We start from the raw sequence: 13365 nt of genomic DNA on the forward strand, positions 1-13365 counted from the left end.
TTCGCCTTAGACCTTAGTATAAAATATAATACAAAGATAAACAAATATAAATAAAAAAAACACTTGCTTTTGAAACACCTTGTATAAACCCTTTAAATCTCAAAGTTAATTTATTGTCCTAGTATGTTAATTAAACGAAGACCTACTTCTCATCGCTTTTTGATTTCATCATGTTGTGAAAATAAATAAACGTCTTGTAATTAAACGTAAATAGATACTTAAGACATGTCCTGGCTATAAAACTTCCGATAAAAGGACACGTTAATGGCCTGTCGGAAATGCCATTATCACGACTAATTATATCATCACCGTGTTGGACGAACGAAACAAAAAAAAAGGACACGGCATCGGGTTTCATGTCGATCAAGGTGTACGGACCGAAAAGGGCTGACGATTTTCGGACACGACTATCTAAATAGCGGTTTCGTGAGATACGGATAATTGATAATTGTCGCGACCGGGACCTGGGAACCCGAACGTACGGTTCTAATCGGAGCCCGATGAGGTTGATGATGATGTGCCGATAAGAACGGAGAGGGGGTCGACGAAACGACACTATAAACAACCGACCGTTGTAGCAACAGTCGTTTTATGTAATCGGTTTTGTTCAGACAATTGAGGGATGTATTGGTTGAAAAGTTTTTAGTTTGACCTAGAGATTGTGATTCAAATGAATAATCCATGTAGTCCATCTAAAGAAGTTTTGTACATACGTCATTTAAATTTGTGACGTTAAAAAGTCGCAATGTTGCCGTATAAACTCTGAGTTTCAGTTCAGTTTGGTTTTGACATAAAACAAAATTCTAACCTAAATAAAATAATTAAACAAAAGTACTGTTAGCAAATATAATTTATTTTAACATTAGAGTAGAACAAATGCATATATTATCGAATGACTTAAAACTACAATTAAATATACAGTTATAATAGTTGGTAGGTTAGGGTTGTGTTTGCTTATATTTAAATCGAACTCTTTTCCATATAACCTATGAATAAGAGTTCTAGGCGCCTTTATTATGCAGTTGTATCGCCTGGAGGCCTAATCCACCTAATTAACAATTTTATATCCAAGAAATATATTTTACTTTCATTAGAGAGTATATTAATCTTTTACGCTTAGTTCTTGCGTTCTTCGGTCCAGTGTTTCCTTGTAAAGTCACTTTGGTATCATTGTATTTCTCCTTAGTTTTTTTCTGTTAATACCTGTATACATATTTCTTAATGCATTTCTTAATGCATTTCTGCAAAACAGTTACTGTTATTTCCATTTTAACCAAATGCTCATGAATATTCTGAACAATTACACACATATCTGAGCACATAAATCTTTTACACTCCACAATAATATTTCCTACAGTTATCATATAATAATTATATACTTACCTTTAGTTGTTTCCACTCTCATCACCCTGTGTTAGAAATTGGCAGTATTGAATCATATCATATTTAGAAAGTTACATTCAAATGAATAACTGAGCTGTTAATTCTCAATCTATTTAACATTCCATCATTTATCAAATTCTTCTCAATGTGTCTGATCAAGTTCATCCAAACCGAAGGTGCTATTAACTTTTCTTGTTTCCAACATGAAGTACAATATATCGGCAATGAATTATTAATAAATGTTATGACTAATAAAACCTAATCAATTGTTATTCTAATGTTTATGTAAACGTTAGATAAAAATAAAAAAAAATTAATTTTTTATTTAATTAATAAAATAAAAATAAATAAAATGTTTATCTATCAATTTTTGTTGTTATAACATCATTTTTATTATAATTTTGTCATGAGTCACTATTGACCCATTGAGTATATTAGACCCATTCTGAAATATCCATGTTTCATCTAAATACATAAAAAATAATTAGTTCTCCTTCATTTTATTATATGCTATTAAAATTTGTATTCTTTTAAAAGCAATATCCGGAAGCTCCATTAGACCTCTTCGATAATTTTCAGACTAACAATTTTCTCCGAAATAATTGTACCAAATTATGTTTATATTGAAAAACTACTCACTGTTTTTATACATTTCATATAGTTAATCTCGGATAGAGATAAAATGGAGCTGATCTTGATTTGGCACCCGCTTCGTATGATGACGGTTTTTCTCCGTGAATTTAAGATTACATTTTTCACTTTTTGAGATATTTCAGGAGACTGTGACCATACTACTATTCAGTGTAGCGCGCTAAGAATATTTTCAATAAAAATCGCAGCAAATTAATGTTTAACGGTAAAAATTCTTACCTCTCTAACGAATTTTACTGGCAAGAGGGGGCCTCCATTATCTCGTTCCTGTTTAAAGTAAGTGGTTAGAGACGCAATCCGTTCTGTCTGGCTTCGGAATTTTCAATCAGAGTAATAATAAACAGCGATTTGAAAGTTAGCAAAACAAGCAAGTAGTTATTATAATTAATATTTCGAAGAATTTTGCATGCGTTTGACAGCCGGATGACTTTGGCAGGCTAGATCGGTTACACGTATAAACTTATCAGACAGCATTGTATCTCTCTTTAACTAGAACAAAATGAGAAGGAAACTGTTGTCTGATTCTAAGACGAATTTATAAACTGTGGCAGGTAATACGTTAAACATCTTGATGACGTATGTTCAAAATTTCTTTGGATATACTATTTGATGCTTCAATAGTACTAATCATTTTCAGGGTTTGACCTTACGATAAAGATGGTTTATTAAATTGTTATTAGACCTATAAATTATAATTAAAGGATTTTTATTTCACTTGAAGCATTCTTTTGAAAAATCGGTACAATGTATTTTATTCGAAGTGTTGTCCAGCGATAGCTGCTCAAATGCACCAATTGTAGTCGATAGCGATCTCCATTAAACGAGTAATGCCTTCAAGTGCTCGTCTTCCGTTTTTTGTAGCTGTCCAAAAGGCTCTTCATCTTTGATGTTAAAATCAACACCACTCTTAAACCAGTACTCATATGTTGAAATCAATGGAGCATGGTTCCCATAAGTTTCATACAGCATTCGGTGACCTTCAATCACCTTTTCTTCAGATTGAATTAAAGACGTCAAAATTGAAAATGTTTTGTTCACACTTCGACGAAATGACAGATACTGAAAGATGAAAGCAGTCGGTGAAGCTTCAATATGAAGTTTATTACAAATGTAGCCGATATACAATAACATCTTCTCATGTTAATTATTTAAAATTAATTTATATATCTGATAATAAACAATAAATTAAACAATGTCCGTCTATGCATTTCACTATCATATCGTATATTTAACTGATTAGCAAGTGCATTGAATATATGAATTAATATAAATATGTTTTTTATATTCTCTTTTTCCAGGTCTCCTGCTTATTAACGAGGGTTTATCTGGGCTGGACCTACTGTTTAACGTGGTGTCCGAACCACGGTCCTCGGCATTAAGCCTCAGCATACCGATTGGCGAGTGACCAACTTAGAAATCATCCGGTCTCACCCATTCTGGTTATTGGCATGATTGGGATCCATTTCCTTGTCGGATTTTACACTCTTGCCTAGGACAATCACAAACATAAATTTACGACCATGCCCCAGCAGGATTCGAACCCGCGACTATCGCAATAGTAGGGGGACCGTCCTGTCGCCTTTATCATTACGCCAACCAATCCGGTTAATATAAATATCTCGAATTTTACTCATTATAGGTTCTAACTTGCGGTGTATCGCTTTATTATGAAACATGGTATGGAGTGATATGATAATATCAACAATGGTAGGTAACACTTTATTTTGGAATCATTGAATAATGATTACATTAGAATGCCATTACTACTCTATAGTTGGATTATGGTCAAATAGGCTTGAGTATTGATTCGTATAGCAATATATAATTATCTAATGGTAACTTGGTTTTGCGTTCGATGATTTAATACATTTCATATAGTTTGAGTCCAAGTTTTTTTATTTTGCAACTATGTGTTTCCGAGTGAAGATGACAATATATTTAATATCCTTTGCCTCTGCAGTTGACAGTTATTTGTATACATTGGTGGATGTTTTTCTTTGCAAAGTAATGAGCATAAGTAATGAGGTAAGTCTATTTGAAATTGGATTTCTCAATGTTAAAAGTGGAGAGTTTATCTGCCTATTATCTTTAATGGCTTGTCCAGATTTTTCGTTCCCACAGGACACTTACGCTTAGCATTATCTTCTTTTAGTTTTGGCAAGTCAGGTTTGGCATCTCTAACATCGAAATTTCCGAATAAATTAGTTCTAACACTGGATTTAGTTCAAAATTAATTATGATTAATAAGGTTTTCCTCTGCATAAGGAAAAAGTAAAGTAACATATGACGAAACTGTCTTTCTTGGTTCTCTACAAATTAATATATTTCAAAAAATACCAAAAAGGTGAACAACTGAGAATAAACTGTCCATGAGAAATTAGAATTTCTCTCAGTAAACCGCAACAAGGCAGAGCATCAGCTAGTAAAACTGTGGTATTAAGTAAAACGGAATATTTTTTTGTGTTTCTAAAAAACTTAGCACAAGCTCAATCAAGATACTAATAAATAAATAAATAGGTATTACTGGAGATATGTGACTTTTTAACCATTTTTTAGGAAATGTCTAAATTACTTTTTTCTCCAACTCACAAAATAATATAAACGACAAGTACTTTATTAATTTATGTCATAAAATGCAGCAAACATAATTACATATAATAAGTATATAACACTGCTATAGTATCACGAACTATTGGGAATATTTGGACTATCACTAATAATAGTTATAAAATGATTCGTTTGTTGTAGAGCCTTATCTCGAACAGTTATTTTTTTGTAATTTAGCCTAACCGACAAAACATGACAATTAAAACACAACGTTATAGATAGGTAAGGCTGAAGCATCCAGACCATGTTATTATGTCCTCGAATAGATTCACCGAAACTTTTTAATATACCGCTTTATTGGCACTCGCGGCATTGTTGTTTTACATCAAATATTTGCGTAAATCAAGTCAGATACCTATTAGAGTATCATAATATGTTTGTTCACATAGTTTATTGCCATTACATTATTATTAAATATTTTCATCAATAGATATGGTATTTAATACAAATATTTAGTTAAAATAATTAAGAATGAAAATGTTGATATGAAAAGTCTCTAGAATTTTTGATTTAAAATGCTAACCATTGTTTTGTCGTCATAGAGAATGAGTATTTATTATGTTATTTAATAATAATAGTCGTAGTTAATATATTAATTTTGCGGTAACAAAATATATATCCTTCGAGGCAGTTCAACTCTTAATCTTAGTGTTATGTACTTGCATGTACATTTTCAGTTAAACAGTCTAATCTAACTGTTAAATTCATTGATTTTACTTTTATTTCCATTTAGTATTATTGAGTTATACAGTGTTTTCAGACGCTTATGGAACGCAAGATTGCATTCACGAAATTCATTACTTTGGTATGATTTGCCGATATCGATGAAACACATTCAAAAACTCATGGTCACGTTGTTAGGTAATTATTGATTTTGGTTTCAATGACTTAAATGTGGTGACTTTGATATTAATAATAATGAACAGTCCGGAGGATCAAAAAAGTTCGAACACGATGAATGGCAAGACTTGGTGAAAACTTAGCTCTAATAGCCTAGCAATTGATGAGTTAATTGTGCCCAGGTAGTTACGTATTACGGGAAAGAATCGAAAACAGAGAAAATGGCTACCATACGAAATCATAGAAAATATTATTTCGAACTGTTTCTACATTGCAGTTTCATTGGTCAGGCAAAGAAGAAGATTTTTCGGAGATATTTCATAGTTCAGACGAACGACATATACACCTACATCGACACCGAAGTGGAATGTTTATGGTTATAAAGTGTGGCTGTTCATATGGTGGGATCAACGAGGTTAAACCGTAATAACTGGGTGAAACTGCAAATGTCTATGGGCGTAAATTTAATAACTTGAACGTTCTTGAAAGTTCCGTCGAATTCTTCTGATTATTACTTATGTACATCGATGCAATATGACTTGAAGTATGAGCACTATTTAGAAATGCTGAAGTGCGAACATATATATTAATTGGATTGGTGACTAGATTACTTCCAAACCAAATTTCGACACTGCAACGTCATATTCGGAAACATGAAAAAAAGCAGAAAGTGATGGATATATATATATATATATATATATATATATATATATACCTATATATATATATATACCTATATATAGGTATCACTACATAGTATAAAACAAAGTCGCCTTTTCTGTCCCTATATCCCTATGTGCGCTTAAATCTTTAAAACTACGCAACGGTTTTTTTCAATAGATAGAGTGATTTACGAGGAAGGTTTATATGTATAATACATGCATAATATACTAAGGCAACATTGCTAATTTTAGAGGTTTCTAACGTGGTGTCGTAAATTAACCTATTTTTTTAGGCTTATTTAGCAATTAGCAAAAACGCTGCCTAACCCTACGAGTTAGATCAAATTAATGTACTACAGTATTGTACACCATAAAAAGGTCTACAAAAAAGTCCGCGATGGTATATGTTTATCTTTTAGGGATAACCCACATTAACCATTTTTATTGTTTACTTTTTACGTGAGAAAATGGCTTATTTACGAAGCTATTTTAAGCAATACGGCATTAATCCTTATCGAATTAAGTACCTTAAATACAGTGTGCAATTAATATAGATCAATATGGTTCCTTACAGCATGTAAATTAAACAAATATTTTCGGAGATATTACAAATTTAAAATTTGCGTTTAAAAATGTGTAATGTAATAAAAATTGTATGAATTTAGATATTCCAAAGATAGCAGGAAATCTTCATAGTAAGTATAGGGGAAGAGGAATTGTTTTACTCCAAATTTAATGCGTGCAGGCCAACGGCAGTAATGAATGAACCAAAAATACTGGAACGATTTTAATCATGTTTTCATTGAGTGACATAGGCATATATATTTTATGCCCGTGCAAAGTCGGAGCGGGCCGCTATGTTTTTATATACAACGTTCATATTTTTTCTGTAGTGTATTTAATTTAGTATCAGCATTGCACCCGTGCGAAGCCGGGGCGGGTCGCTAGTAACCTAATATAACATATGGACTAAAAAGCCCCGTACCTAATACATAGATGCTAGTTTTATTGCATTCACTGCCTTTTCAATTAGTACTAACATTCAAAAGAAAGTTGTTAGAATTTCATGATATTCTAGTCATAAGTTTGTGAGTTATTGTGCTAAGAGTGGCACTACTTTTGTTTCAAAACAATGGATCAAAAAATATGTCGTGTTTTAATTTTACACTGCTTCTTGATGTGAGGGAAAATATATCGTTCAAGCGAAGCTATGGCTTGAAAAATGTCATAAGGTCTCCGCTCCATCAGAAATAATAATAAAACCTTGGTTTGCTGACTTAAAACCTGGTCGTAATGACACTGATGATACATAACGCAGTGGACGCAGAAAACATCAAAGAAATCCAGAAAATCGTTTTGAACGATCGAAAAGTGAAGTTGCGTCAGTTGGCTGACACGTTAGGATATCAAAAGAACATGTTGGTTTTATATGTTATATATATTTTTATATTTAAATAATTTCATAGTGTGTTATTATTGCTATTACTACGCTGCCATTATATTTTACTCAATGGACACGAAGGGTTTATCTATCCTAATTCTAAATAAATTCCAAAATTTTAACTCCTGTTCCTTCATAGTTGCCAATTTACAATTATCAATAAAATTCACCAAGGTAAAAAGGGAAGAGGAGAGAAAACATCATAAATTGGAAAGATGGGAAAGGTGTGGAGGATGCGAGTGAAGATTGACGAATAAAGAAAAGGAATTTGGATGTATAATTGGAAGAAATTAAGTTAGATATACTAACGATAGCCCAAACAAAAACAAATGATCTGGCATTTAAAAAATGAGTAATGTTTATTTATTGTGTTGATAAAAGCAAGACAACAACGACAAGAGTAGGTTGTATAATAAATGGAACAGAACTTGGATCAAGGAATAGACTAACTATTGAGAAGGGAAGATTGAAACTAAAATTACACACTTGCACTGCTTAGTGGCGTAAAAGCGTGTACAAAAGATTTTCACAGAAATAATTTTAAAAAGTTACATCGAAAAAACTAAACTACACAAACTGTTTTGAAAGTGATGCTGATGGTGAGAGAAAATAAATATCAAACTTGAAAGGAAATTAGTTCCAAATGAACAAGATAGGTTAAGAGAGTGCAGGGTGCAAGAAAGAAAAGGGCTAACTCGAAGGAAGATTTTAGGAAAATAATATAGAAAAGGGAAAAACAAACTGAAGCAAGGATATTGAGCAGAAGCCAAAAATAATTTTCCATCTGTGGAGAAACACGGTAAAGCATTTTCAGTTAATTCATGTGGTAGCCATTTTCTCTCTTTTTGGATCTTTCCCAAAATATACAAATACCTGGAAACAGTTGATTTATGTCTGAAAGTTAATTAATTATGTCTGAAAGCAATTTAGTGTTTTCGATTTTTTTTTTGGTTTTATAGACCGCTTTTTATCATTGTCGGTAGCAGATTTGTATAAATCAAACAACAAAAGTAAGGAATGTCGAAAATGAAATATTGAACGTCCAATGATGAACGTCTGTATAAATTGATTAACTCAATAATACTAAATAGAAAACTGCTGTTTATTTAGGGAAATGTCAAAACTAGTGTTGTATAGTGAATGTTTAGTAATTGACTACTTTTTACTATCGACTGTTTCAGTCGCTATATTTAGTTCGACTGATTTTACTACTTTTTACCAGTGACTATTTCAGTCGCTACTTTCTGCCCGACTGATTTTGTTACGATTTACTATTAGTTTCAGTCGTGTATTTTTAGTTACTATTTTTGGTTCTAGTAGTTTCATTCGACTGATTTTTAACGTTCAGGCTCTGTCATTCTAGCCGCGACCTTGGCAAAAATGTACTCAATTTATGCTTACATAGATTTATATGTAACATACATAGTTTTTTTTAGTAGTTTGCTTGTAAATAACAATATATTGTATATTAATATAGCAGCATTTTGAAACAATATTTTTCAAGATTGTTAACGTAATGAGGAAAAAAGATTAACATTTCAAATGAGCATGCATGGAGTAGTCTTTTTTATGATTAGGTATATGTTTAATTTTTATTTAGTATTTATGGTTGTTGTACATCTTTAGTTTTTAGGTTTCCTTTAAATTCTATTGTATTGTTTATATTTTTATAGTATATTATTTGAAAATAGCAATTAACATATTAAAATACGATAAAACATTTGTGGGGTATTATTCCATTCCATAGAAAAATTCCATTCCTTTTTACAGATCCATACAACATTCAAATATAAAAGTAATTTTACTTCGTTTAAAATGAAATTATTAATTGCCTGGTAATAGTATTCACTAATTATTTTTTACGTGAAGAAATATGTATATCTCCGTCTCGCTTATACTTCCATTGGAAAATATAAGCACCTATAAAAATAACTGCCCCAAGCAATTATTTCTGTCATTTCCTTTCTCACAATTTATACAAAAAAGGGTTCGTACATCTTCGTCTGACATCACGAATTGAACAAACAGTCGAATCGTGCATTTGACTAAAAATAGTAATTTAGTAAAATAGTTTTTGACTATCGACTGTTTGGACTATTTTCAGTCGATAGTTCCCAACACTAGTCAAAACCGCCGAATTACCGAACAGTTAAGTTAGGTTGGTTAATAGTTCTTTACATTAACACGCATGCATATTTACTAATATATATCGTTGTTCAGAATACATGCAAGTTCCTAATGCGAAGGAAAATTAAAATTGAGGTATACAATATATTTTGTCAAGGTAAAATCAAAATGTTATCAGAAAGATAAAGAAGTAATGACTGTCGTTAGAAAATAATAATGAATATACTTTGTAGTTCTATCTAAAAAACATACATGATTTAATATTTTTAGTCTAAGTAGATATCCTAACAAAATAGAGATATGTGATAAAAAATCTTTGGAATAATAATACAAATATACAGCAAAAACCACCTTTCTCCATATTTAGCTCCAACAAGATGTTTAATAATTTAAGAGGGAAATGTTATGACACGAGTTCTTCCTTCGTTATCAGCCTGAAGATCAGTTTGACGACCTCTTCGGCAAACATGGACGTAATCAATCATGCGACAATAACAGTTCAGGAGCGGTTAGCGCTGTCGTCGTTAGTCAGCTGAATTGTTTGTTCTATCGCGGTGCTTACCACGCTTGTACATGGAAAAGCCGGGGAAATCACCTAACGAGGCTGTTATTAAATTAATTTTAAAGTTCCCCCGCGGCCTCTTGAGAACCTGTTAGCCTTTCGATGTAGTTTAACATCGAACATTACCGTTTATATTCCAATATGTTGAAATGCTTTATATTAAAATAATATTATTATTGATGATATATAAGGTGTACAGATATCAGGGACACACATTGAAACTTGCCCTTTAACAGCAGATTGCGCTAGCGAAAAACAGGGACTCAAATAGCGAACGGCATTTTGATGTAATAAGGCAAAGCATTTGTCCCTATGGTCCATACATTGCTGTGATTTGGTAACCACATTTCTTGCTTTAAAGCGAAATCTTTCATCACTTCCTGTATATATTGGATTCCGAGGTCAGTGTGCAGCTCTTCATTGGTTACGTAGCGATAAGCATTGGTAATTAATCGTAGAATTTTGTTTTGGGCGCGTTGGGTTACTAGTTGGTTTGGCGTTTTAGTGCAACCCCTTATTTGCACCCTATAGGTTCAAATTGGCTTTATGATTGACTGATAAACTAATCTTTTTGGTTTTAGTTCAAATTGAGAGTATCTACCGACTAACCAGTACAGTAGCTTGACTTTGAGTCTAATCTGCTCTGCTTTTTGTCTAACATGATGTTTCCAATTTAACCTACCATCGAGATATATTCCGAGGTATTTGGCTGATTCTGCTTGAAGACTCGGGCGTCCGTAAGTGATATAATTAAATTTTCAGTCATTTCGCCGCAACACAAAATTAAAATCAACAAATTTGGTGCTATTAAGCTGTATTTTCAAGCCTCTAGTTTATTTAGATTGTTCACTGCCACTTGTACTTTTTCTAGAGCTTTATGTAGAGGTATATCATTTTCCATATTAATATTATGTTAATATTGTAGATTTTTATGTATTACTAACAATAAAATAATTAAAAAATAAAATATTTTATAATATATATATATATATATATATATATATATATATATATATATATTTTGTTAGCGATCCATAACCCGACCACTGCCATTTAACCGGTACCGCTTACTCCCTCTCCATGGTCCTTGGCATGGGTTACAAAAGGATGCTTTGGGAACATCGAGGATATCCCGAGCCCTATTCAACTTCTATATGGTTGTTTTCTCACTCCACAAACATTCCCTCACAGCATTTTATGCAGATGATGCCGCTTTTTTTACAACCGGCTATAGTCCCGATGCTATTCGCGACAGACCTCAAGTCCAACTGAACCAGGCGATTGCGTGGTACAAATTCTGGCGGCTGCAGATAAACCCGAGCAAAACTCAGGCTATTATGTTCCACCGCAAGAAGGAGTACCGCGCCTATCGCCTCCAAATTGATAAAGTCTCTATCCCCTGGCTCCAGAAAGTTTCATACCTCGGTCTCCAGTTCGACCGCAGATTCCAATGATCAGCTCAAATACAGCACGCTATTTGCAAAGGCAATGGCGTGTACAGCCTACTATTTTCACTCCTCTGTAGATAAAAACAAATCCCGTTTGTGAATAATTTCACAAATATGCTCAGTGTACGTTAAGGTCCTCCATAAGCACCTTAGAATACGACAACACCTTGATTAAATCCCTACACATCTACAAACCTCGGTAGTAAATCAACTACGACTATCCCAGTCGTAACCCAGGGTCTCTGTCACCCGCAAAGTACTCACTATCCCGAACCAATAATGATATCCGCAAAATACCATTTGAATGATAACAATATACGCCTTAAACCCTCTCGATATACATATATATATATATATATATATATATATATATATATATATATATATATATATATATATATATATATATATAATAAAATTATTTGAACAAAGCTGATATATTTTGAAGGATAGTATAGGATAGTGCCATGGATAGTATAGGATAGGATGGTATATAGTAGAAAATAGAATGTTCTTACCTTTGTTTTTGATCCGCCAATCGAACCTGGTCGAATACTGCCGGTTTCGTAAAATCGAGTGAGAATTTTCGAAACGCAACCGTGTGACACTAAAAGCTGCCTGGATATGTCACAGGGTCGTACACCAAGTAGTGCCAGCTCCACTATGCGTCTTCTCACGCAGTCTGGTAATGGACGACCATTGACAAAAACACCACCCAACTGATTGACACCAGCTTGGCCTGAAACAAAAATGTTGTTTCTTTTATTTTAGGAATTATTAAATGATATAACCATACGGATATATATATATATATATATATATATATATATATATATATATATATATATATATTTATTGGCAGACATAATATGTGTGTTATTTTTTTAACTTTATTAGTATTACGACATATTTAACTACAACAAACTAGTAATGTCTACTAGTGTTGTCATATTGTTCGTAAACTTCAGATCTTCAGATTTCAGACGTAAACCCAATTAGCGTTTAATAGATGTTTATAGATGTTTGATAGTACTGGTGCACTATAAATAGAACTCCAGTTTGAAAACATAAGGTAAAGTTTTTGCATATTACCTAATATATAAAAATCTCGTGTCACAGTTCTCTTGTTTATACTCCTCCGAAACGGCTTGACCAATTTTAATGAAGTTTCACATATATATTCTGTAGGACCGAGAATCGGTTTATAACTAATTTTTATACCCCTAAGTATTAAGGGTGGCTCACCCCAGAAATTTTTTTAAAAATTTTTTGGACAAATTCTTTTAGTTTAATTTTTTTATTGTGTGGCTTAAAAAGTTCACACAGACCTAAATTTTTACTCTTCCACTATCTACTTCAACTTTTAAAAGTGATATTAGTAAATCATTCATTTTCAACTTCGGTCGGTAACTGAATCAATTAGCACTCAGTTTTCAGTTATTCCCATCAGGGGTCTACCGGGGTCACTTCTCACCACGTAAACAGCACGGAGTAGGGATGGGAGCGTTTTTCTGTCTCTCTTGCAATAAAATTTTGACATTTTGATAAGTTGTAGTCATAATGATATTGGATTTTTGTGCAACTCTATAGATGCATACCGTAGGCTCTACACTACTTTCAAAATGTGTTTATTTAATAACACAT

The 13365-nt window shown here is 32.5% G+C and overlaps 1 protein-coding gene across 1 annotated transcript in view; it reads right to left on the reverse strand.

Annotated features, from left to right (window-relative positions):
• Window positions 1-13365, reverse strand: part of Poxn (paired box pox-neuro) — a 94577-nt gene that overhangs the window by 13826 nt on the left and 67386 nt on the right. The window contains exon 3 of the mRNA XM_076411138.1: window positions 12240-12460. Coding sequence (XP_076267253.1) covers window positions 12240-12460 — 221 coding nt within the window. The remainder of the gene's footprint in view (window positions 1-12239; window positions 12461-13365) is intronic.

Source organism: Rhynchophorus ferrugineus, unplaced genomic scaffold (genome assembly GCF_030347505.1).
Source record: "Rhynchophorus ferrugineus isolate W39M unplaced genomic scaffold, kcgeb_rfMv2 rfM8, whole genome shotgun sequence".
NCBI lineage: Eukaryota > Metazoa > Arthropoda > Insecta > Coleoptera > Curculionidae > Rhynchophorus > Rhynchophorus ferrugineus.